Raw genomic sequence first — 26,422 nt, 5'->3', positions numbered from 1 at the left:
ATAGATAAATGAAAGTACATTGTAAATTCATTTATTTTCATTTATTAAATTTTGTAATCTAGTATGTAGACTCATACTAGCAGTAAGCCATCTTTTAGCCTTTTTTAAATGTTTTTTTACATTTCCTGCTATTTACACTTTTCTGCTATTTCCCTTTTTTCCATCAGTCCCCTGAAAAGTGTAAAAAGGGGGTTTTACTGAATGATATAATCACGTAATCACAAGAAAGATATTTATTTAACCAAATATTTCGGTCTGGAAATAGCAGACCATCGTCGGTGGTATTACAAGAACAGTTTAAAAAAAATATACAAGCTAGAATACTAACAATAGATCGTTGAAATTAGAACATGTCGCGTGATGTTATATCACTAAGTATGAAACGAAATATTTTGAAGTAGAAACATGATTGAATTTGCTATAAAAAAAAAAAAAAAAAAAAAAAAAAAATTAATGAGTAATCTTGATTAGGCTTTCCCAGATTTTTGATATAGATATGCAGTCATTACGATTCAGGTTGGGATGATGGAGCAAGGCCTCCACGCTTTCCTTGAACAAACGTTCGAACCTATAACGGGATCTATGTAAGAGGCGAGTTTTGGACCAAAGGATGCTGTGGTCAGTTTCAATCCCGTGTTGAGCCAAACCAGACTTTTCAGGTTTATTGTGAAGAATGGATGATTGATGTTCTTGGATTCTTTTTTCAAGAGAACGTCCAGTCTGTCCAAAGTAAGAGAGATCACAGTTGCAAGGAATTTGATAAACTCCAGGAAGAGATAAAGTTGAGCGTTTGTCTTTAGGAGAAGGAAAATGAGAAGACAATTTGTTAATAGGAGAATACGTAGCTGTTAAATCATATTTCTTCAAAATTCTTGCGATAGGTTCTGAAATACCGGAGATATAAGGAATAGGTACTCGACGTATTGAATCTTTGTTGTTTTGTGGAGGATTATAAGATGTAAGAAGACGTTGAATACTTTTTTCAGAAAAGCCATTGAGTTTCATGTGTTGCTGGATAGTAGAAAGTTCTTTCTGTAGATAATCAAAAGTAGAACAATTAGTTTTGGCTCTTTTGATGAGACATTTTATAATTCCTGTTTTTTGACATGGATGATGGGCTGATTCTTTCAGAATATAACGACCTGTGAATGTTGGTTTCCTGTATACTGTAGTTGTAAGAATATTTGAAGATGATCGGATGAGGAGAACGTCTAAAAAAGATAACTGGTTGTTTTCTTCTAATTCCATAGTAAACTTTATGCGATGATGTAAGGAATTAATACTGTTTAAAAAGGAAGATAAAGTGTTTTTACTGTGAGGCCAAATAGCAAATATGTCATCTATATATCTTACCCAAAAAGATGGTAGAGGGAAACTAGATGTGAAGAGGACTTTTTCTAAATGTTCTAAATAAAAGTTGGCTAAAGCTGGAGAAAGAGGACTTCCCATGGCTGTTCCTTCTACTTGGCTATAAAATTTGTTTTGACATATGAAATAACCAGAATGTATAACGAAATCGAATAGTTTTATAATATCTTGAGGAAAGATGTCAGCAAGTAGTTTTAAAGTTTCCTTAAGAGGTACATTGGTGTATAAAGATTCTATATCAAAACTAACCATAAGATCTGTAGGTTGTAAGGAGACATCTTTTAATTTTTCTAAGAAATCTGAGGAGTTTTTTAAAAAAGAACTCGAGTTGCCAATGTAAGATTTCAGTAATTTAGCTAGATATTTGGCTATACGGTAAGTAGGAGAATCAATGCAATCTACTATTGGACGAAGAGGATAGTCAATCTTATGGATTTTTGGAAGGCCATAAAATCTAGGAGGTCTTGCAAAATGAGTTTTAAGTCTTTCAATTGTGTCTTTATCCAAACTGATGACTTCATCAAGGAGAGAATTTAATTTCTTTAGTTGTCTGTTGGTTGGATTATAATCAATTTCTTGATATGTGGAGCGATCTCGAAGCAAAAGAGAAAGTTTTCTTCTGTAATTTACTGAGTCCATAACTACTGTTGCTTTTCCCTTGTCAGCTTTAGTGATAATGAGGTGATTATTTTTTCTCAAGGACTGTAAAGATTTCATTTCAGAAGGAGATATGTTAGAAGGAGGAAGTTTAGCCTTAAGTAGAGAAGAAGCGACTTCTAGGCGAAGAGCATTAGCTTTATCGCTGGTTAGATGATTAAGATTCCTTTCAATGTTAACTAGGAAATCTAGATATGGTATTTTATTTGGAACAATAGAAAAATCATGTCCTTTTGAAAGGATGAGGGTTTCGCTTTTAGTCAAAGGACGTCCGGATATATTTACAATCCAATTATCTGGAGTTATGAATGGCTTGGATTGTTTAGACGAAAGAGCCTCATATTTACGGTTAAGATGTTGACTTAGTTTATTATAAGCACGTTGAGTAGAACGTTTAGCTACATTTAGAACTATGTGAGAAAGATGTGGATCCAAATTTGTGGATATATAGGTGCGTAAATCAGAAGTCTGATGACTGTGAATAGCAAGATCACGTTTAGCAGCTTTAAGTTGATTACGGATTAGAGATAAACTTGTGTTCCGGTAAATATTATGAGCTCCAGGAGATTTTATTGTTTCTTTAATCTTAGCGAAATTGGGAATAATCTTGTTGTCGCGGCACTTTTTTAAGAAATTAATCTTTGCTCGTAACCTACCTTGTATAACTGAAAGTTTTCCTAATTTACCAGTTATTTTGGTAGCATTTTCCCCGTGAAGGATAAGAATTTGTTGTTTTAAGGATACTTGCGACATAAGACTGAATGATATAATCACGTAATCACAAGAAAGATATTTATTTAACCAAATATTTCGGTCTGGAAATAGCAGACCATCGTCGGTGGTATTACAAGAACAGTTTAAAAAAATATATACAAGCTAGAATACTAACAATAGATCGTTGAAATTAGAATAAACCTGAAAAGTCTGGTTTGGCTCAACACGGGATTGAAACTGACCACAGCATCCTTTGGTCCAAAACTCGCCTCTTTTTTAGACGTTCTCCTCATCCGATCATCTTCAAATATTCTTACAACTACAGTATACAGGAAACCAACATTCACAGGTCGTTATATTCTGAAAGAATCAGCCCATCATCCATGTCAAAAAACAGGAATTATAAAATGTCTCATCAAAAGAGCCAAAACTAATTGTTCTACTTTTGATTATCTACAGAAAGAACTTTCTACTATCCAGCAACACATGAAACTCAATGGCTTTTCTGAAAAAAGTATTCAACGTCTTCTTACATCTTATAATCCTCCACAAAACAACAAAGATTCAATACGTCGAGTACCTATTCCTTATATCTCCGGTATTTCAGAACCTATCGCAAGAATTTTGAAGAAATATGATTTAACAGCTACGTATTCTCCTATTAACAAATTGTCTTCTCATTTTCCTTCTCCTAAAGACAAACGCTCAACTTTATCTCTTCCTGGAGTTTATCAAATTCCTTGCAACTGTGATCTCTCTTACTTTGGACAGACTGGACGTTCTCTTGAAAAAAGAATCCAAGAACATCAATCATCCATTCTTCACAATAAACCTGAAAAGTCTGGTTTGGCTCAACACGGGATTGAAACTGACCACAGCATCCTTTGGTCCAAAACTCGCCTCTTACATAGATCCCGTTATAGGTTCGAACGTTTGTTCAAGGAAAGCGTGGAGGCCTTGCTCCATCATCCCAACCTGAATCGTAATGACTGCATATCTATATCAAAAATCTGGGAAAGCCTAATCAAGATTACTCATTAATTTTTTTTTTTTTTTTTTTTTTTTTTTTTTTTTTTTTTTTTATAGCAAATTCAATCATGTTTCTACTTCAAAATATTTCGTTTCATACTTAGTGATATAACATCACGCGACATGTTCTAATTTCAACGATCTATTGTTAGTATTCTAGCTTGTATATTTTTTTTTAAACTGTTCTTGTAATACCACCGACGATGGTCTGCTATTTCCAGACCGAAATATTTGGTTAAATAAATATCTTTCTTGTGATTACGTGATTATATCATTCAGTCTTATGTCGCAAGTATCCTTAAAACAACAAATTCTTATCCTTCACGGGGGTTTTACTGTTTTTTTTTCCAGATACGGGGCGCCAAAATCAGGACTCTAGTCTTTGTGTTGCTGCTATAATAGGAGCATTTAGTATTTGGTTTATCTTAAGGGAATTATAGCCATTGGCCAAGAAGGTGTGGTGTAAGTGAGCCAGTTCAGCAGCAAGAATATTGTCATTAGAACAGATTGCTCTCGCTCTGTGGGTTAACGTTTTTAAAATGCTATATTCTTGAGAAGGGTGAGGGTTTGATTGTTTGTGTAAATATCTCACTGTATGTGTGGGTTTTCTAAAAACTGAAAATGATAAGGAACCATCTGGAAGACGTGTGATAAGTGTATCCAAGAAGGGCAGACAGTTATTAGCTTCCAGTTCATTGTAAAGTGGATTTTTGGATGTTGGCTATTTAAATGCGCTAAGAATGTTTTCATTATTAGTGCAAGGGGTGCTTAAGGGTCAAAGCTGTATAACTGAGAGGACACCTCCACATAGCCTTTAAAGGAATGTGTAGAACCAACCAGGTCTTCTGACCTAATGCCCAATCCTCACCTTCTCGTGGTGCAGCAACCTGTTGGGTATCTACTTGGATACTGAACGAACAAGGATGGGCTGGCAATTTGGGATTTAGCCGACCAAATTATATTCTTATTGGTTAAACCAAAATAAAACATGACGGTACAACATGAAAAAATTTCATGCCGGCTGGGACGTCACCCGGTTAAACAAGGCCCCCGTTGTTTTCGCCAGGGAACCAGGGCGAACAGCGAAAAGTCAGCTACTGGAACAAATCCTAAAACTTAACCCAACTCGACATTACTAGAGTTAAAGATCGGTACTATCAACATAAGAAGCCTGAATGCAAAGAAATGGAGCTGGCTGAGGAATTGGATAAGTACCTGATTGACATAATAGGGGGTGACTGAAACAAAAAAGACAAAAACTAGTGTGATCTTTCTGAGCAATAAATAGGAAATGTTATATTCAGGCAATGACAATCAAAGAAAAGAAGGAGTAGCCATAGTATTCAACACTAAATACGAGGCTAATCTTCTTGAATGGCAGGCGGTCTCAAGTAGAGTAATGTGGGCAAATATGAGAATGGGGAACTGGACAATGAGACTTATTTGTGCTTATGGTCCCACAGAAGGTTCTACTAAGGTAGAAGTGGAGGAATTTTTTCAGGCTTTAGAGAAAGCAACTGACACAATGAAAAAGGAAAAGTTGGTCCTTGTTGGGGATCCAAATAGCAGAGTAGGAAGTGATTGTCAGACATACAAAAATATTTTGGGAAAATTTGGAGAAAAGAGCAAAGCAAATAATAATGGCAAATACCTATTGGATTTCTGCTCAGGACATGGACTGGTTATTACTAACACCATGTTCCAACATAAAAATGTGCACAAATTCACATGGAGAGAAGAGGCAAGGAATAAGTAAAGTCTCATTGACTATGTTATTGTTGATAGTGATGTTTTCTCCCTGGTGTAGGACACCAGAGTGTACAGAAGATTTGAATTTGGAAGTGATCACTATTTAGTCTTGAGCAGGATAAAATTGAATTTCATATTGAAAGGAATAACATGTAAGAAAGTTTTAAAGCGAATAAAAGTTGAGCAGCTCTCAGATGTGAACTGTAGACTAAAATACACAAAGATTATTGAAGAAAAAATGAAAGAGTTTGAGAACAGGAATCAAACCTTGGAGATTCAGTGGCAAGCCTTGAAGAAAACACTGATTGATTCAGCCAGAGAGGCATGTGGTGAGGTTGTCTCCAAGGATAGAAAAATCAGAACTCCATGGTGGACACAGGAAGTTAAAAATGCAGAGAAGGAAAAGAAGAAAGCATATCAAAAGTTCCTGGCAAATAAGTCAGCTTGTGCTCTTAGAGAATACAGAGACAAATGTAAGAAAGCTAAACACTGTTTAGCTTTCTTACATTTGTAGCTAAAGAAAAGTCATTGGAGTACTTTGGCAGGAATATAGAAAATAAATATCAAGAAGGTGGCAAAATATTCTGGAGGTTGTTGAAGAAGCTTAAGAATGGAGGAAAGAGTGCTGTAAAAGGAGTTAGAGATGATAAAGGTGACATGAAAATGGGAGAAAAAGATATCCTTGAAGTATGGAGTAATTACTTTGAAAAATTGCTAAATGAAACAAGCAGTGATGACAGCACAGTGGTAAAAAACACTGACCAGGCATGCAGTCAGGAATACATATCCACACTTGAAGTAGAAAAAGCCTGAAATGTGGAGAGGGAGCAGGAGTAGATGATATTCCACCAGAAATGCTGATGTATGGTGGTATAAAAGTCTTACAGTGGCTGCACTGCATAGTTCAGAAAACCTGGATAGAGAGACGAATTCCCGATGATTGGAGTGGAACTCTCATAGTACCCATATATAAAAAGGGAAATAAAACTGAATGTGAGAATTACAGAGGTATTTCCCTACTGAGTGTTCCTGGCAAGATCTATGCAAGTATACTTGAGAAACAGTTGAGAAAAATTGTTGAAGAAAAGCTTGGTGAAGAACAAGCTGGATTCATGCCAAATAGAGGCTGTCAGAATCAGATCTTCACTTTATGACAAATAGTCGAGAAAGCATGGGAATATAACAAAGATCTGTATTTAAGTTTTGTCGATTTGGAAAAGGCACACGACAAGGTGCTAAGAGAGAAGCTATTCGATACGCTACAGTTATATGGTGTCAATGGGACATTATATCAAGCAATACTTAGTCTTTATTTAAGTTGGAAGTCAGCAGTTAGAATTGAAGGAACTGCAGAAAGATGGTTTAATGTTAAATCTGGTGTGAGACAAGGATGTACATTATTCCCTCTGTTATTCATTATCTATATGGATCACATTAAGAAGGAAAATGGTATTAAATATGATATCAAAATTGGAGATGTTAATGTCAGCTATTTGCTTTATGCTGATGATGTTATACTTCTAAATAAATCCGCTACAAGTCTGCAAGATGCTCTGACTAAATTGAATAACTGTTGTAATAGATATGGTATGAAGGTCAGCATTAAAAAGACAAAGACAATGAAAATAGGCAGAATCACTGAATTAGTGAAGATGGTAAATTAAATATAGAAATAGACAACAGAATCAATAAAGCTGGTATGGTGGGAATTCAACTGAATAAATTTATATGGAATGAGAGAGAAATTAGTCAGAACACTAAATTAGCTGTATACAAGACAGTGTTCAAACCAGTTTTAACTTATGGATCTGAGAGCTGGGTCAGAAGTAAAACACTTGACCAAAGACTAGAGACCGCAGATATTAGAGTCCTGAGAAAGATTATAGGCATGAACAAATAGCATCAATGACAATATCATATTAAAAACGAGGATATTAGGAAAGAACTTGACATTGTCAGCATCCAGGAATGCGTTAGCAGAGCTAATCTCAGGTGGTATGGTCACTTAAACAGAATGGGCGAAGAAAGATTGGCAAAACAAGTTTTCTCTGCCAGGTTGGCAGCAAAAACGATCCAGAGGAAGACCAAGATATAGGTGGATTGATACCGTACAAAGTGCCTTAGACGATTGAAATATAAGATCTGATAACTTTGGAGTCTTGACAAGTAACAGACTGATTTGGAGGAAAATTGTAGATAGGAAAGTAGTAATGATGTAATTTTTTTCATGTAGTACTATCATATCCTGTACACCCCTTGAGGGTACATGGCAGGAATTTGATGATGAAGAATGTTTTCAATGTCTCTGGGCCATGTGGCCAAATTGCAAGCATATCGTCAACATAGCATAGCCAAAGTGTTGGTTTGAGAGTGGCTGTATTGATTGCTAGTTTTTACAGGTTTTCTATGTAAAAGTTGGCTTTTTGTTTGAATATTTTCCCTTTCCATATGAAATATCCTGCATGTATTGTGAATTTGAATAATTCAAATATATCAGGAGGGAAGTGTGACTTCAGTAGATTGAGTTTCTATTAGTGGTACATTTGTGAATAGTGAGGTGATATCAAAGCTTACCATTAAGTCTGAGCTTTTTAATGTATGGTGTTGTAAGATGCTTTTTAGATGGACTGAATTTTTGACAAAGGAAGGAGAATTGTTTGTGAGGGTGGCTAGTAGCTTAGCTAAATGTCTAGCCAGTTGGTATGTGGGACTATTTATACTGTCCACAATTGGGCGTAAGGGCTTGAGTTTGTTTACTGTGTCTTTGGGTAAGGAAGTGACTTTTTTCAATAATTTACGTGCCTTATTCTTTTGTGTATAGGTGGGATTGCGATCTATAATTTTGTGTGTTGATTGATCTTGTAACAGTGTGTGCATTTCGTTTTCATATTCTTTTGTGTCCATCACCATGGTTGCATTTCCTTTGTCTGCTTTTGTTATGATAATCTGGCTATTATTCTGTAGCTCTTTTCCAGCAATGATTTCCTTATGCGGGATATTATTTTTGGGAGGCTTGACTTATAAGTTAATAAATAATAAATTAATTATTTACTTATTTTTCTGTGTTCTAATATATACCGTTAAAAAATAAACAACAGTTTTACACAGTGTTTAGCTTTCTTACATTTGTCTCTGTATTCTCTAAGAGCACAAGAATGACTTGTTTGCCAGTAACCTCTGATATGTTTTCTTCTTTTCCTTCACTGCCTCTTTAACTTCCTGTGTCCACCATGGAGTTCTGATTTTTCTATCCTGCACACAATCTCACCACACATCTCTCTGGCTGAATCAATCAGTGTTTTCTTCAGGGCTTGCCACTGAATCTCCATGGTTTGGTTCCTGCTCTCAAGCTCTTTCATTTTTTCTTCAAAAATGTTTGTGTATTTTAGTTTACAGTTCACATCTGACAGCTGCTCAACTTTTATTCTCTTTAAAACTTTCTTACATGTTCTTCTTTTCAATATAAAATTCAATCTTATCCTGCTCAAGACTAAATGATGATCACTTCCTAAACTACACTAACAACAGTAAAAGAAAGGTGATCACTTCCAATTCATATCTTCTGTACACTCTGGTGTCCTGCACCAGTGGGAAAACATCACTATCAACAATGACATAGTCAATGAGACCTTTCTTATTCCTTGCCTCTTCTCTCCATGTGAATTTGTGCACATTTTTATGTTGGAACATGGTGTTAGTAATAACCAGTCCATGTCCTGAGCAGAAATCCAACAGGTATTTGCCATTATTTTTAGCTTTGCTCTTTTCTCCAAATTTTCCCAAAATATTTTTGTATGTCTGACAATCATTTCCTACTCTGCTATTTAGATCCCCAACAAGGACCAACTTTTCCTTTTTCATTGTGTCAGTTGCTTTCTCTAAAGCCTGAAAAAATTCCTCCACTTCTACCTTAGTAGAACCTTCTGTGGGACCATAGGCACAAATAAGTCTCGTTGTCCAGTTCCCCATTCTAATATTTGCCCACATCACTCTACTTGAGAATGCCTACCATTCAAGATTAGTCTTGTATTTAGTGTTGAATACTATGGCTACTCCTTCTTTTCTTTGATTGTCATTGCCTGAATATAACATTTTGTATTTATTGCTCAAAAAGATCTCGCCGGTTGTTGTCTTTTTTTTCAGTCACCCCTATTATGATGATCTGGTACTTATCTAATTCCTCAGCTAGCTCCATTTCTTTGCCATTCAGGCTTCTTATGTTGATAGTACTGATCTTTAACCCTGGTGATGTTGAGTTGGGGTGTGATTTCAGATTTGTTCCAATAGCTGACTTTTCGCTGTTTGTCCTGGTTCCCTGGCAAAAACAATGGGAGCCTTGTTTAACCATGCAACGCCCCAGCCAGCATGAAATTCTGTTATGTTGTACCATCATTTGAAATTTTGGTTTAAGCCAATAAGAATACAATTTTATTCTCGTAGACAGGCTTATACATTGGTTATGCATTTCTAAATCACTTAGGGAATTGAACAACGTAGATCCAAATATAAATTAAATTATACTTTAATAAATATTTCCAATATTTTGGCAACGTCACGTTGCCATTTTCAAAAGGAACTTACAAAAAGGCACGTGCACGCAGGCACTACAACACAGTAACTGAGAATGAAGATATGAAACTATCGTATTCTAGAAGTCCTGATGGTGCCCTCTAATGGGCTAAGTAGGTGTTCTTGGCCGTTGGGCTGAAGGTCTCTGCTGATGTATGCCTCCCAAATTTGGGGCAGTCGCATATACCCAAATTTGTTGAGGTTTGGAGAGTTTCTCAGCCCTAAGGAACTCTCCAAACCTCAACAAATTTGGGTGTATGTGACTGCCCCAAATTTGGGAGGCATACATCAGCAGACTTTCAGCCCAACGGCCAAGAACACCTACTTAGCCCATTAGAGGGCATCATCAGGACTTCTAGAATACAATAGCTTCATATCTTCATTCTCAGTTACTGTGTTGTAGTGCCTGCGTGCACGTGCCTTTTTGTAAGTTCCTTTTGAAAATGACAACGTGATGTTGCCGAAATATCGGAAATATTTATTAACGTATAATTTAATTTATATTCGGATCTACGTTGTTCAATTCCCTAAGTGATTTAGAAAAGAATACAATTTGGTCGGCTAAATCCCAAATTGCCAGCCCATCCTCATCCGTTCAGTATCTAGATAGATACCTAACAGGGTGCACCACGAGAAGGTGAGGATTGGACATTAGTCAGAAGCCCTGGTCAGTTCTCCACATTCCTTTGAAGGCTATGTGGAGGTCTCCTCTCAGTTATATAGCTTTGACCCTTAAGCACCTTCAATTCCATATATTTATTTTTTGGTATTTTGGAAAAATTCAGCAAAAGCCATGGATTTTTTATTAATGCAGACAAGACAAAATTAAAAGTTTATGAAAAGTGGGATCTTGGAGACATTGCTTTTGGACTAACCCCAAAGAAAGAACCTCCTCATTACACTTGGCATTCCCTTCTCCACTTATCCAATATTACCAGTCCAAGAACTTATATACAAGAACTTGGAAATGTTTATTAGACTGGAAAATAGGGCCACTTTCCTTTTCTTCTAAAGACATAGTACTCAAAACCATAATCTTTCTTGTTCATTTGTACATAATAAATATTACAGACATCACAGAAGCTGAAGTAAAGCAATTTATATAGTAAACCTCTGCAATTTTTTTGGTCTAGCTGATACCAAGAAGTTAAAAAGGAATTTCTTCAACTATCAATGAAGCATGGAGGATTTGGACTTCCAGTCTTAAAATTCTGCTATTTAAGCAATACAGCTTCAAAAATCCATAAAATATTGCAAACTAATCACACATGTACAGACCTTCTCCGGTACTACTTGGATTTTCATCTTCCCCTGTCTGGAGTTAATGATTATAAAGGTACAAAAGCTGAGATTTTACCTGAATACTACAAACTCTGTCCTGGTAGATGTCTTCTCCCTCCAGGAGATTGACTACTATGTGCCTCCACCATGGTAGTCAATTTGCGCCTCTCTGCTGCATTCCTCATATGAGAGGTAGGTCCAGTCTTCTATATTTTTCATCCACTCGTCTTTGTCTTCCTCTCCTTCTCTTTCCCTCAACAGTTCCTTTGAGAAGTGTCCTTTGTAGGCAGTTATGTCTCAGAATATGTCCAAAATAGCTGACTTTTCTCTTTTTAATTTCTTTCATCAGGCTTCTGTTTACACCTACCATCTCTAATACCTCTTCATTTGTCTTTCCATGATATCCTTATAATTCTTCACAGTGTCCACATTTCTCTACTCTGTATAATAATGTGGACCATATGTAGTATTTGGAGATTCTTAGTCTTGTTTTCAGATTTAATTCTCTAGATGCCAGTAGATTTTTCATATTGTTGAAAGTTGACCTTGCAATTTCAATCCTTTTTCTAATTTCATCTTCTGTCCTGCCATTCTCTGCGATCAAGTGTCCAAGGTATGTGAATGTTTGTACATGTCTAATTTATTTCCTTTTATATTGATGCATATTTTTGGTGTTTCCTTTTCTCCTGAAATTATCATGATTTTTGTCTTTTTAGAGTTGAAACTGAGGCCATACTGTTCGCTGTACTTGAGGATTTCGTCTATAAGTCTTGAGGTCACATTTGTTTTCAGCGAGAACTGTGTCAATCTGCATATCTTAGGTTATTAATATTTCTGCCTCCTAGAGTGATTCCTTTGAGGTTACTAATTTTATTAAATATTTCTTCTGTGTACAGGTTAATTGGAGAATTGGAGAAAAGACACAGCCTTGTCTCACACCTTTCTGAACTGGGAATTCTCTCTATATATAAAGATTAGTTGTCAGCCTAATGTCTTTTCCATCCATGCCTATTTTTGAAACTTGAAAATTGATGAAAGGATTTCAATTAATTGTAAATGTTGAACATTGTCGAATGCCTTTTTTGTAATCTATGAAGCAGAGGTACACATTTTTTTGTTTTTCTAGATATCTTTCTAGACATTGAAAATACCTTCTTTTGTACCTACATTTTCCTTGAAGCCACTTTGTGTATCATTTATTTCAACAATGTTTATTTTTCTTTTATTTCTTTCAAGAATAACGTACAGGAGGACTTTTGATACTTGACTGCTGACGTTAATTGTCCTGAACTCTTCACATCTTGTAGCTTTTTTTTGGGGGGGGGATGAATTGAAACGAAAATTGAGTAATTAATATCTTTGGGTAGAAATCCAGTCTCGTATATTTTATTGCATAATTTTGTTAGAAATTTCAGTCCTCCTCCATCGAGAGCCCTCAACCATTCTGCCAGAATATTATCTATTCCTACAGCTTTATGTGGTTTTAGTTTTCTGACGGCATTTTCAACTTCACAGAATAAAATGGATGGTCCTTCTAAATCAGTCTGTTCAGGAATATCATTTCTTTGTTGTTCGTATAATTTCCTTGTGTATTCAATCCATCTTTCCATGATTTCTTTTGTATCCATTAGGATATGGTCTCTTGAGTCTCTAATGACACTTGCATGATTTACTGTATTTGTTCTGCTTGTCATTTCTCTGATCTTTTCATACAGTTCTCTACTTCTGTGTTTTCTATATCTATACATTTATTCTTAATCCATTCCTCTTTGGCTTTCTTGCATTCTTTTTTATTTCTTTATTCATGCTTTTATATTCAGGTTTGTTCTAACTTTTTTCCATCAACATTAATATATTTTTCATTTATCCAAGGTTTATTCCTTTTCTTTTTTAATTGTGGGAGTGTATTTTTGGCTGCTTCGTTGATGCTATTCTTGAATTTTACCAGTTCATGTTAATTTCATCAATTGGTGTTCTATTTTTTGTGTGAGTTGTGGTGTCAGGCTTGTTAAGGGATTTTGTGAATTCTTTTATAAAGCAGTCTTTAACTTCTTGGTTGTTAAGTGAGTCTGAGTTATAAGTTTCTCTTATGATTTTTGCAATCAGTGGGTTGTTGTCTGATCCTATGTCTGCTCCAGGATATGTTTTTGTTTGTGTTATTGCATTTTGGAATCTTTTGCTTATTATTATATAGTCAATTTGGTTTCTATAGATGTGCCCAGGGATTTTCCATGTATATAGTCTTCTGGGAGGATGTTTAAACAGTATGTTGACAATTATTAGGTCATTGGTTTCACAGAATTGATTTCCCAAGCAAAATGAGATTTTTTCTGAGCCCATTTTTGCATTTAGGTCACCCATCATTATAATATCATCTGACTTAGCACTGGAGATTGCAGTTTGGATGTCTTCATAAAATTGTTCCAACTCTTCATCTGGGTGGCCTTGGGTTGGTGCATATGCTTGGATAATATACAGATTGAATGGCTGTGCAGTTATTTTGGCTGGTATGATTCTGTCATTTATGGGCCAATATCCATGTAGAGATTTGCAATTCTATTACTTAGGACAGCGCTATTCCGTTAAGGTGTAAGTCACTGTCAGATTATAGTGCTATTATTTCTTCTTATTATGCCAGTATCTGTCCACCTCACTTCACTGATACCTACAATATCAGCCTTCATCACTTCTAATTCCTGGAATAGGTTGTCTAATTTGCCTGCCTCGTAGAGTGTTCTGACGTTCCATGTTACCATTTTCAAGAGATTGCTCCTGGTTTTCAGACAAGGGACATCTGAGAATATCTTCCCCGGAGGGTTTGGGATATTATCTCCATACACTACCTTAGTAGTTCTTGTCTTACAATTCCCGCTAAACTCTAAAACTGCTAAACACTCCGGAATTGACATTCTTTCCATCTCTTTCACTGCGAAGTTCCACAGTTGAGTACTGACAACAATATTTTGTTTCATAACTTGATGAAGTTCCAAGGGTACCCTAACAGGAAGGATCTTGCTTGGAGAATTGCATATGGTCGTCTTCCAGTCAACGCCATCAAATGGAGGTACTTGAACACTGGAGATCCAACCTGTGACATCTGTTACCAATTGAAAACAGTAGAAGATGAATTCCACAGCTGCCTTCTTGCTCTGTGTATTTGGAACAGATTATGTAATGTGTTGGGCATGGCTCTATTTACAACAGAACAGGTTATTTTTTTTTACAATACTCACCACCTGACCAGAATGGGAAGAGAATTTTGATTTTTATAATTAATGAATACCATTCATTTTTTCTAACCTTCCATACCATTTATGGAAGGTTAGAAAAAAAACGTGGATTTGAAAACCAGCAATATGACATCCAAATGTTTTATAATATTGTACTGTGGAAATTTTATTGTTCAGTCAGACATTTTTTGTATTTAGAAAGAAGCATTCTAGGACAGTGCTTCCCAAACTTCTGGATGTCAGGGCCCCCCCCCCCTTTGCAAAAATTAAAATATTTCACGCCCCCCCCCCTCGAAAAAAAATCGTAATAGAGAGATATATTATTATAACATTTATTGTATTTATATTCAATACAAAACATACACAGCGAATATTGCAAAAATCGAATGCATATATTACATTTTTTGCCTCTTACCGCTTGGTTCTGAAGACGATGCAGGCTGTTCTGGTAAAATATGAAATACTGTCCTTTTGTTTGAGTCTGTTTCTGCTTCTTCTGATTGTTTGCAGGATTTTTTTTTTAATTTTTTTTTATCAGCCACTTATCCATCTCAGGGTTAAATTTTTTTAACGTAGAATAGATCACATAATATCGCCACTTACCGATACTGGCATACCACAGACTGATAACATGAAATTAGTGAATATTACCTGAATAAGGGAATCCCCGGACCAGGAACATTTTTCTCTTTTGTGACTTTTCTCCCTTTACGGTAATTAAGCCTAACGCGAAACAGACAGCAAAGGCAGGTTATTAAAACGTGCATATGATTGGTGCGGTATTAACAAAAGATCGCGCAACCAAAAGATAAAAGCATAGCTGACAATTGAGTTGAAATGCTAACTCTCTTCAACCGAATTCCATATGTGAAACTGCCATAACATTTGTTATATATATATATATATATATTACTTAGTTTTAACACTTTTACGAATTTTAACACGTTCGGTTGAATTTTATTGCTGCCTTGGGAAATCGAACTCACACACATCTAATTAATAACAATAATTTTTAGTTAGATACTGTGTTTGCCCATGCAACATATGGTTTTATTTCAGTCTATACAGCATAGTTTCTGTATGAGGGGACATGTGATTCATTAATTAGTGTGTTTTTATCCCAGTTGTATCTAATTGCACTATTTGTTGAGAAATATATTACAGACTCCTCATACCTTATTCACTGGCATAATAAAAGTACTTGTTTTTATTGCCTCTGCAGTATAGTGGCTGTTATGGAGGGTGTGTTGTTTACCACTGCAAGCGAGTTACTATCTCCCCACATGAGCTTGTTTAAGCTTTTTTTCAGTTGTGAAGTATATGCGAAACTTTTATTGATAACAGAAAACTAGCTTGGATGACAGTGATAATATAAAACGAGTTTTGATATGTATAAAGTCAATATCAACAGTCCCTGATTACGAACGCGTGATGAAAGGGACAGGAAGATTTGGAGCTTCCCTGGAGAGCATTCGAAGTAAATACAATTAACCACTGCTTTGAAATGAAACATATGAATAAGCAATATTTACTAATATTCATTAAGCGCCGAAATACACAGGAAGCAAAGTTTGTGAACCAACACCAATGTGTGAATTTTTCCATTAAAATATCAAAAATAACAAAAAAAGAAATAATAAATAATAGAAGTTAAATAAGTTTCTTTTAAAATAAAAAAAATCTACTTAGTCTTAAAACATTTTAAATTTGTTTTCATTATTTCACGCCCCCCCCCCTCAACAAAACCTACGGCCCACAGTTTGGGAAGCGCTGTTCTAGGAGATATCAAATTTATCACTAGATGGTATAGACCACCCACATTATGCAATATTCACCAGGGGGAGATAAAAATTCTGTGTATTCTTGCTGTGAGAGGTTTTTTAAATAGTTCCATCCTCTTAATTCAATGTAGTCTTATAGTCAATTGCAGGAATGACTGGAGAGCAATCCCAGACAGAGAAGGCCAACTCAAGGCAGTTAACACAGATGGGGCTAACTACCTGTCATCTTTGCGCTTTAGTAGCAACTGGTTTTTTGGTTGTTCATCTACATGAGATTGGTGAAAAAAGGAAAACTGATAGCCTTTGGCTATATGATAGAAAAGAGCCGAGTCCTTTTCTCTCTCTCTCTCTCTCTCATGCTATCTATATGTCTTTTTTTCTCCTAATACTATCAGGCTCTCTTGCACCCCTATACTAACTACTCTAGGCCTATGATGAGCAACCCTTTACTTTTTCACCTCAATAAAGGTCGAAACTGGTCTGGATAGTGGCCCTTCCCTTAATGCACAGCATCATACATGCTTGCAAGGAGATGTGCTTTGCATTATGGGAGATACTAAGGCAAGTGATCAGAGCTTAGTCCACCTTTACCACGAGTTGCCTCAGACCTGAAAATACTTCATGTGCAAACTTAGCTTACTTACTTGTTTGCTTACTTGGGAAAATAGGATTAAAACCAAGTTTATAAAATTTCTTGGTATCTTTAATATATATATATATATTGCAGGGGGATATTCAGTTGTTTGCAGATGATGTGAAGCTGGGAAAGGTTATAAGTAATAGTGCAGATGCAGCAGCCCTGCAAGAGGATTTGAATAAGTTAGACAGATGGGCAAATGAAGGTGTCAGTTTAATGCAGCAAAATGTAAAGTCTTGAAGTTTGGGATACATGATGGGAGGCTGCATACTCAATTGGAGGTGCTGTACTGGAGGAAGTAGGGGAGACAAGAGATCTGGGGGTGATGACTGATAGATAACTGAAATTCAGGGAACATACTGCAAAGGTGTTGAAGGTAACCCAGAGGATTGCTGCAATACTGAGAAGGACACTGACCTGTAGAGATGAAAGCGTTATCGTTCCATTACATAAGACCCTGATAACACCACACTTAGACTCTTGTCATCAAATTTGGTCCCCAGGTTTTGAAGGGGATCAAACTGTGGAAAGAATACAGAGGCAGATAAATATGGTTTCAGGACAATGTTAGTTATGAGGATTGGCTGAGGGAATGTGGACTGCAGAGTTTGGTAGATAAAAGAAGGAGAGGTGATATGATTGAGACTTTTAAACTGTTGAGAGGTAGTTACAAGGTTGACACTGGGGAATTCTTTTGCTTGATGGAACAGTGGGAAGGAGCAATGACAAGGGGACCATACCTGGAAGTTGCAAAAGGAAGCTGTGAGCAAGAGGGTGAGAAGTAGTTTCTTTGCATAGAGGGTGGTTGAACCAAGGAATGCACTGGCTGATAGAGTGGTGAGAGCAAGAATGGTCAATGAATAGTATGATAGACTTTGTGTTTTATAGGAAGGACCTCCCACGATGAGTCTTTTGACTCCATGGAAGCCTGAATAATAAATAAATATATATATATATATATGATTGTAAACTATCACCATATGCATAAAGAATTTTATGTAAATTAATGAAAACTTAATATTCTGTTTCAAATTACCATTTATATTGTGAGAACTGATTAATGGCTTGTTTTTATGTTTTTATATGTACATACATAGTTGTATTGTTTACATTATTACATTTACGTGTAGCATTAACATTTTATGAAGTGAAAATAGCAGAAGATTTGCTTGTAGTTTTATGTATCCAAAGTAAGTATAATAATTTAATGTTTAGCTATGTTTAAAATATGTAAGTTAAAAAGACATACTTAGTTGAATGAAAATGTGAGTTTTTAGCAATTGAAAGCAAAGTGACATGAAGATAACATGTAACGATGGTAATTTCTCCCACTTCGTAACTGAAACAGAACCAGAAATGTTGTGTATGCTGGAGCATATGCAAGTGAAAAGAGAGAGAGAAATAGATATGTTGAGATAGGGATGAATTTTTGGAACCAGTGAAACGTCAGAAATTAAAGTAATTATTCCTAACACAGTTGTAGTCTCCATAATTTTACTAAAATGACCGGTGAGAAAAAGTTCTGTTAATAGCAATCTTTCAGAAAGAAAGACTGCTATTGGATATTAAAGGTGCCATTAATATAGTAATGATGTAATGGCTGTTATAGAGAATAGATACAAGTTGATTTTATTAAGTGATTTAAGAAGAAGGAAGGCATTTTATGGAGGAATGCTGAAGAGTGTTCAAAGTTGAGGATTTTATTATCCAAGTGTGAACTTTTGTATCTTTGACCACAAATAGGAAATCTGCAGTTATTTTCGAGATTAAAAGAAAAGTGGTTTTCAAGAACACAAATTGTTTCCACTGAAGAAATAAAGAAACTGTTTTGTTCAACTTTTATTGGAAGTGGATCTGATTTTGAGAAAAATCACATATTCTTTTAAGCTAGTCCAGAAATCACATCTTTCTGGGCCCATATTATGGGTTCAGAAAAATATGATTTATTTATTAATCTTTTTTAGATTTTAAGGTGAGCTACTATGTTAAAGTTCAGAATATTGTAAATTTCTTTTAATGTATTTTAGTATTATTAAACTGTGTTTTTGTAAATAGAGATGTGAAGACTCAATTTACTTAATTATTGAGGAAGTTAAGATTGATTTTTGAGAATAAGTGAGAATTATCCTAGCAAAATACATATATCTAGGATCTTACTTGTGTGCTTAGATTTCAGTATAGAAAGCTGATACTTTTACAATTGGTGTGATCGAATGACTAGGATTTAATAAATAATAATAAATTACACTTTTTTACAAATAATAAAAGTTAAAACTTCTGTGACACCTCAAAAGAAATTTATGCTAATATACAAACACACACATATATATATATATGAGGTGTGACAATTTAATTCCCGTGTGCTGCCCATGTGGTGATTTGGTTGGAGTCACATGAGTAATAGTCTTTGTACATGTTTTAACTAATGTGTGCATAAACCTCAAGCCTATAGAGCCATTTGCTAGTTGACTATTGCATAAACAATAGAGATCTGAGAGTAAAGTTTGGCATAAAAATATGTGACTGAAATTGGAGCAGCATGTTAATATCAAATTTTGTATGAAAATCAGCAAAACTGCTACTGAAACCTTGGAGCTGTGGAAAGTGGTATATGGTGTGGTGCTCTGAAAAAGTGTCTTTCAGTGGCATAAGATATTCAAAGGCAAGCAAGAAGATGTTAACGACGATCCCAGAAGTGGACAGCCAAAAACAAAAATGACGGAAATGTGAACAGAGTGCGAGATTTGGTACAGCCTGACAGACAATTAAGTGTACAATTAATGGCTGATGAATTGCAAATGAATTGAGAAACAGTCAAGGTAATTTTAATTGAAGAACTGAGTATGCAAAAGATTTCTGCAAAGTTTGTGCCTCGGATCTTGATGGACGAACAGAAATAGTGGCGGATTTAAGTTGCGATTGATCTTTCTGCAAATAAGCACATGTTTTTGAGAGTAATTACAGGTGACAAAACCTGGTGCTTCCAGTTCAATCACGAAGCAAAACACCCAGAGCATGCCGTGGAAAACCCCAAGTTTGCCACGTCTGAAAAAAAGCAAGCATGTCACGTTTGCAGTTCAAGACCATGCTAGTGTATTTCTTTGATCTCAAGGGGATAGTCCACTATGAATTCATTGAACAGGGACAAACTGTCAACCAGCAATGCTATTTAGAGGTGCTGAAGAAATTACAAGATTCTGTTCAGAGAAAAAGACCTGATTGTGCCCTGACAAGTGGATCATCCATCATGACAATGCACCAAGCCATAGTGCTCTCTCATTGTCATTTTGGCCAGAAACTCTCTCACAATGAGAGAGTTTCTGGCCAAAAAAAATCGATTACCAAATGAGGTCATCCAGCTTATTCACCCAACTTAGCTCCCTGTGATTCTGACTGTTTCCAAAATTATAGACTGTGCTAAAAGGAAGAAGATTTGTTGACATCACTGATATCTAGCATAATGTGATAAAGGAACTCAAGAATATTCCAGAAAAAGAGTTCCAGTCCTGTTTCCAAAAATGGGAACACTGTCTAAACCATTGTATAAATGCACATGAGAATATTTCAAAGGCAAAAGTAGCCACTAATGTACAGTTCTGATGTAGGTTTTTTACAGGTGCATTCCAGAAATTAAATTGTCACACCTCGTATGTGTGTATGTATATATATATATGCTGATATGTACCTTTATTTCCTGCCTCCTCAATGATCTGATAAACAAGCTTCTCTTCATTAGCAGCACCTTTCACCTTTCTAATTTTAGAAAAAGAATATATAGTATAAATCACATGTTTTTATTCACATACAGATTACTGTTTTCCTCCCCTCGAGGTCACCAAATGCATATAAATTGCATATAAAAATTAATCATAACCAGAAACATTATAATTACAAAGAGTCTGCTTAGAAATATCATTATGGCCCAAAATTATTTTTTTATCCTTAAAAAATTATTTTAATGCAGAGATCATTTATTAGATCAAAATTAAAAATATGAAATTTTCATTTGTGTCCTGAAAAGAATTTTAAATTTTTTTTTTCCCCCATTCTGGAAGGAAAAGTTAATTTTATGTTTTAATTACTTAATTTAAGCCAGCTCAATTCTTTGTAACAAGAAATCACTATTTATTTCATAATGAATCTTTCCTTTAGAAGATCACATTATGTTTATCTATTTGTTTCCTATAATTCAAGTTTTAATATTAGCTACAATGCTACTAGCTAACAATCAGTAATCCTGTTGATTTCCTCCAGTAGCTTCACGGATACATCACACTCCCTAACAACAGCAACCAATCTTATATTCCTAAAATTGTTATACTCAACATTTAAGCATAAATAACAGTAGATTTAAGAACTTTGACATCTAAAGCATCCAATATTAATTTATCTTCGCATGTGGTAAGATAAATTAATATCAGGCTACTAGTACATTGCATCAATTTGATCATATTGTGAATAATTATGCATGTTCACTGCAATTCAGATCGCTCCTTATAGCTAATAAGATTTAGCCTTTGGAGACAGTCAAATCCTTCAGCAAGATAAAAATTTTCCTTAGCTTTCTACTTTGATGACAGTTTGATAAAGCTGAAACAGTTGAATGCTCTCTCTCTCTCTTTTTTTTTTTTTTTTTTTTTTACTATCCGAATACTATTTAGACAGTAAAATTAGATAATCTGAAACCCCTGCTTTGGAGATCAAACACAGTATCTTTTTTTCAAGCCCATGAGATGAAAATTGTCTGCCACCATTCACAAACATCCATACCACAGCCTGTTGGTTGGAAAGCAAAAATGCTATCTGCTCAACCAATGACCAACTACAAAATAAATTAATCAGCACCAACACAACCATTATTTAAATACACTTTACTTGTGAATTAATAAAGAAGATTATGCTGAGTCTGCCCTGATGTACCATAAAGAGGCATGGTGCCTATATAGCTAAGTTCCCACAGACAGAAAAGGATTTTTTTTTTTTTGAAAAGTTGTATGTCAAATTACATATTCCACATATTCAGTTATTATTAATGATCTTTGCATTTTGAAACATTATTACAAAAAACTTTGAATAATACCACTTCTGATAACATCACCTTTCATATATCAGGAATGATTCATCATCATGAGAGGATCTGAGGCTCTTAAAACCCACAACTCAAAAATATTTTTATATTTTGTGCTGTTTATATAGAAAGGTTATTGTATATTGTCATTCTTCTTTGCCAAAAAAAATTATAACATATTATAATAAATGGATTCATTTTGCAATTTTGCATGTTTTTTATGCAAATCCCACCTGGGAAGGGGTGTGAATTCCCCCCCCCCCCCCCTCTACCTTCACACTAGAGCTTCCATAGCACAGTCAGTATAGACAAAGCCCTTTGATCAAAAAGACCTGGGTTCGATTCCTGTCCATGACGTGGGAAACCTTTATCTAGTCTCTTTTGACTAAAGGTGAGTTAGCTGGTCTCATATGAAGGCAGAGGGTTTTTTCACCCAGAAACTTGGGTTTTTCATCTCTCAGACCAGGCAAACCGGCCCTGTGAACACACGCATCTACAGACACAGGACACCCCTAGAATAAGGATTGATGGACCTATTCTGTGGCATTTTCGGTTTCGAATGCTCACACATAGACCCACCTAAAGTGTGGGTCTATGTGTGAGCGTAAATCAGGAACCTTCATACTGAAATCAGTACTACATACTATGGCCCCACAGATAATCCAAGAAGAGGCATAAGCCTCAACAACAATATCCTGTGCTATCCAACTCTAAACCTGGGGAATTGAGAAGGTCATTCTCTAGTAAGTTTGCAAGCCTGGTTGGCCAAGTGGTTAGCATATTTGCTCTCCAACCAACAGGTTGTGAATTTGAATCCCAACATAGACATGGATGTTTGTGAATGTCTTTAGATGGGAGGCGGATTTCATCATCCTGTGTGAGATTACCATGCTGCCTACCGGAAGTGGCTTGAAAATGTTCCATGTTTGGTCTCTAGACTTCTGGATTATGTAAAAAATAAATAGAAGTACAAAAAATATATATATATATAAAATCAAGAAAAATAGGGGAAAAAATCCTTAACCCACCCACAAAACAAATGTACTATAGGTTCACAAATAAACCTTTCATGAGTAGGAACCACAAAAAGTTAGCTATGCTACCAGTGAGTATACTGTAAGACATGCAAATAAAGTCAGCAGGAGAAAGCACAAAACTTAATAACTACACATAATTATGCTGAAATGTGGAGTTATTAAAGTTTGGTACAATGCAGTATTCTTCTTGAAGAAGACATACTAAGTCTTGGTTTTTTGCATAACAGGCAACTTACTCATCATGACAAGTAATGAATGGCCACTTCCAACCTGTACATCAATAATTACTAATTCATCTCTCTCTCTCTCTCTCTCTTTACTACAAGGTCGGGCTTCCTCAATCCTATTTCAGTCTGATAGTGGCATTCTACTGCAGTTATCCAACCTTCATTCTTTAACCTATTCTCTACAGCCAGTGGTTTTCTAACTGTGCACTGCAGTGTTCCTCAGTCCAGCAGCAAAGTAGTATTATTATTATTATTGTTATTATTATCAGAGTGTGACAAACTATGCAAAAATCTACTAATCTTGTAAAAAATTTATTTACCAAAAATCTCACACTGCTCCACTTTTATTAATGTCATGTCTCACTGAGTCAACAGGAATTCAACAAAATGTTTAGTAGTGCTATATGGTGGTTGAAGAAGTTATTTTTGTTTTATTAAAGAAAAAATATTCTATTTTATTCAGTGTGCAACTACTTGCCTGCTAGCAAATCCTATTTGCTGCAGGTGAGTGAGCAAGTATATTTGTAGAGTCCTGATTATTATTGTTATTTAGTCCTGTTATTATCCAATACTCACACAATACCTATTCTCCTAAAATTCATTTAATAACAAAACACTCACAACCATCTCTGGTAGCCCATTCCATTCATTTGCCACCCTCCAAGCAAAAAATCTAGCCCTAACACCTTGCTAACCAAACTCTTACATAATTTCCATGGGTGTCCCCTCTCATTCTCTCCCTTCCTGCCATGCACTGAAAAAAATCTTCAGTGTCAATCCTATAAAATCCTTTTAATAACTTATATGCTTCTATCACGTCTTCTCTTTTCACTATCAGATATTTTATGAAGCCCAAACACCTTCAATCTATAATCATAAGAAGAATGCCATATCCCTGACACAATCTTTGTCACTCATCTCTGTATCCTCTCCAACATCTTCTGTGGGGATCTTCATCCCAAGGAATCTGCGTGTCCAGATCTGATTGCAATAGTACAGATGTGGTCTTATAAAGAGGAACAATCATTTTTCTATCCCTGCTCATTAGCATGTTCTTCCACAACTATGTAATCTGACATGCTGTTTTGTCTACCTTTGCAATATGCCCTCCAAACTTCAACTTCCTGTTCACAATCATTCCTGCAGTTCAGTTTCATCATATAGTACACAGCTTGTGATCTTCTCTTTCCAAAGTGCATCACCTTATGCTTGGCCACATTAAAGTTTCCCAATACTAATAGTCTATTTAAGTCATCCTGCATCCTGCAGGATGACTTAAATAGACTATATTAAATAAGGATCTCTACATCACCTTCATTTACTATTGCTCTTCCCAGTTTAGCATCATCATCAGCAACCAACTAAATATTTCCTGTCAAATCATTGCCTATAGCACTGATATATAAATTAAACAACAGAGGACAAAGTAATGAGACCTGTGGTATACTACCTTTACCTTCTCATGGACTCAACTCCTCCATAAACCACTCTTTGATATCTGTCCATCAGCTACTCTCTAATCCAAATCATCAGATTCATATCCATCTCCATTTGCTCCAATTTATCAAACAGAGTTCTATGTGGAATTCTGTCAACTGCCCTTGCAAAGTCCAGCAGTATCACTGAGTAGACATTTCCCTCAATCCAGCTCCATTGTCACTTGGTTAAAAAAAAACAGTAAGCAAATTAAGGCAAGACCTACTCTACACACAAACCATGTTGTCCTTTATAAAGTATCATATTCCTATCAACTGCCAAAAAACTAAAATTACAAAAACAAATGCTCTCCAATAAAAAAATGAAGATTCACCTGAATTCACAAAAAAAAAGCAGAATATTTATCCTGCAGGATGGATTACTGCAAGGATCTGTCCTTACCCAACTCTGTTCAACCTGTACACAACTGACATCCTTCCAAAAGCTAGTCGAAAGGTTATCCGTGCTGATGACATACCAAGACAGTACCCTCCAAGGCCTTGAGAAAACACTGAGCACAGATATCAGCTCACTGCAAAACTACTTTGAAAGCTGGGGCTATTTCCTAACCCCAGCAAAACTGTCATTTCAGCTTTCCACCTAAATAACTATGAGGCTCATAGAAAACTAAAAATAAACTTCTGCAACAGTACTTCAATCCATGAAAATAACCCTTGCTACCGTGGTTGCACACTTCACCAGTCTTACATACCAAAAACATTTGGAAAAAACTAAGTAAAAGATATCTTCCAGGAACAACATTGTAAACAAACTCATGGGCACAACTTGGGATTGTAATGTCTCGACCCTTAGAATAGCAGCCCTGGCTCTGGTAGCTTAAGACCTGCAACTCTACCATGGTTGCTTGTTCTTTCCCCATCACAGAAGAGAAGAAGTTACCATTAAAGAGATAAATAAAATCAGAAATAATGTGAACCTTCCTATACATCAAGGTATCTCTCCTCCTCTGGCTCGCTTTCTTACCTCCAGATCTCTTATCTGGTTTATCCACCAAGTGCTGAATTCCATTTTTCACTAATTCCTCCAAACCTTAACCACCACTCCTGAGATGCTGACTGGCCTATAATTTGCTACTTCTATCTTGGAACCTCCTTTATGCAGTGGAACTATCTTTCCCCTTTCAATTTTATTAGCACCTTCCTAGTACTGAAGCTTAAATTAAACAGCTTGATCAGAGGAGCTGATAATTCCCTTGCAGATTCTTGCAATATAATCATATGGTTGTGTTTGCATTGAGGTTCTGCAATATTTTAAGTATCTCTATTTCTTTAACCTCTATTCTCCCATCAGTCAATGTCACATCCAGCATTGCAACATCACCATCTAAATGGTACACACTTGCAAAATGCTCACTTAGTAATTCAACTATTTGGTTAATTTCTGTTAACTCTGCACCATCAGCTTTTTTCTTTTTTTTTAATCATCCTTCCATAGTTATTCCTCCTTTTACTTGTCACACAGTGAAATAACTCTTTAGGATTTCTTTTGGCCTCAACAGCTAGCTTTCTCTCATAATTAGCTTTGGCCTTCCTTACCATATCAGTTATCCTTCTTGCCTGTGCCTGCCTTGTGCTGCTC

At 35.7% G+C, this 26,422-nt stretch overlaps 1 protein-coding gene across 4 annotated transcripts in view; it reads right to left on the bottom strand.

The window, feature by feature from the left end:
* The window catches only part of Polr3F (RNA polymerase III subunit F), a 160,324-nt gene that overhangs the window by 86,683 nt on the left and 47,219 nt on the right, over nucleotides 1–26,422 (bottom strand). For all 4 annotated transcript variants that reach the window (XM_090398686.1, XM_090398683.1, XM_090398685.1 and 1 more), the window contains exon 5: nucleotides 20,701–20,768. In XM_090398686.1, coding sequence (XP_090254812.1) covers nucleotides 20,701–20,768 — 68 coding nt within the window. The remainder of the gene's footprint in view (nucleotides 1–20,700; nucleotides 20,769–26,422) is intronic.

The sequence above is a fragment of the Typopeltis vanoorti genome, chromosome 10 (assembly GCF_054136105.1).
Source record: "Typopeltis vanoorti isolate ZY-2024b chromosome 10, IOZ_Tvanoo_1.0, whole genome shotgun sequence".
NCBI classification, from domain to species: Eukaryota; Metazoa; Arthropoda; class Arachnida; order Uropygi; family Thelyphonidae; genus Typopeltis; species Typopeltis vanoorti.
This window is presented reverse-complemented; position numbering and strand designations above follow the sequence as displayed.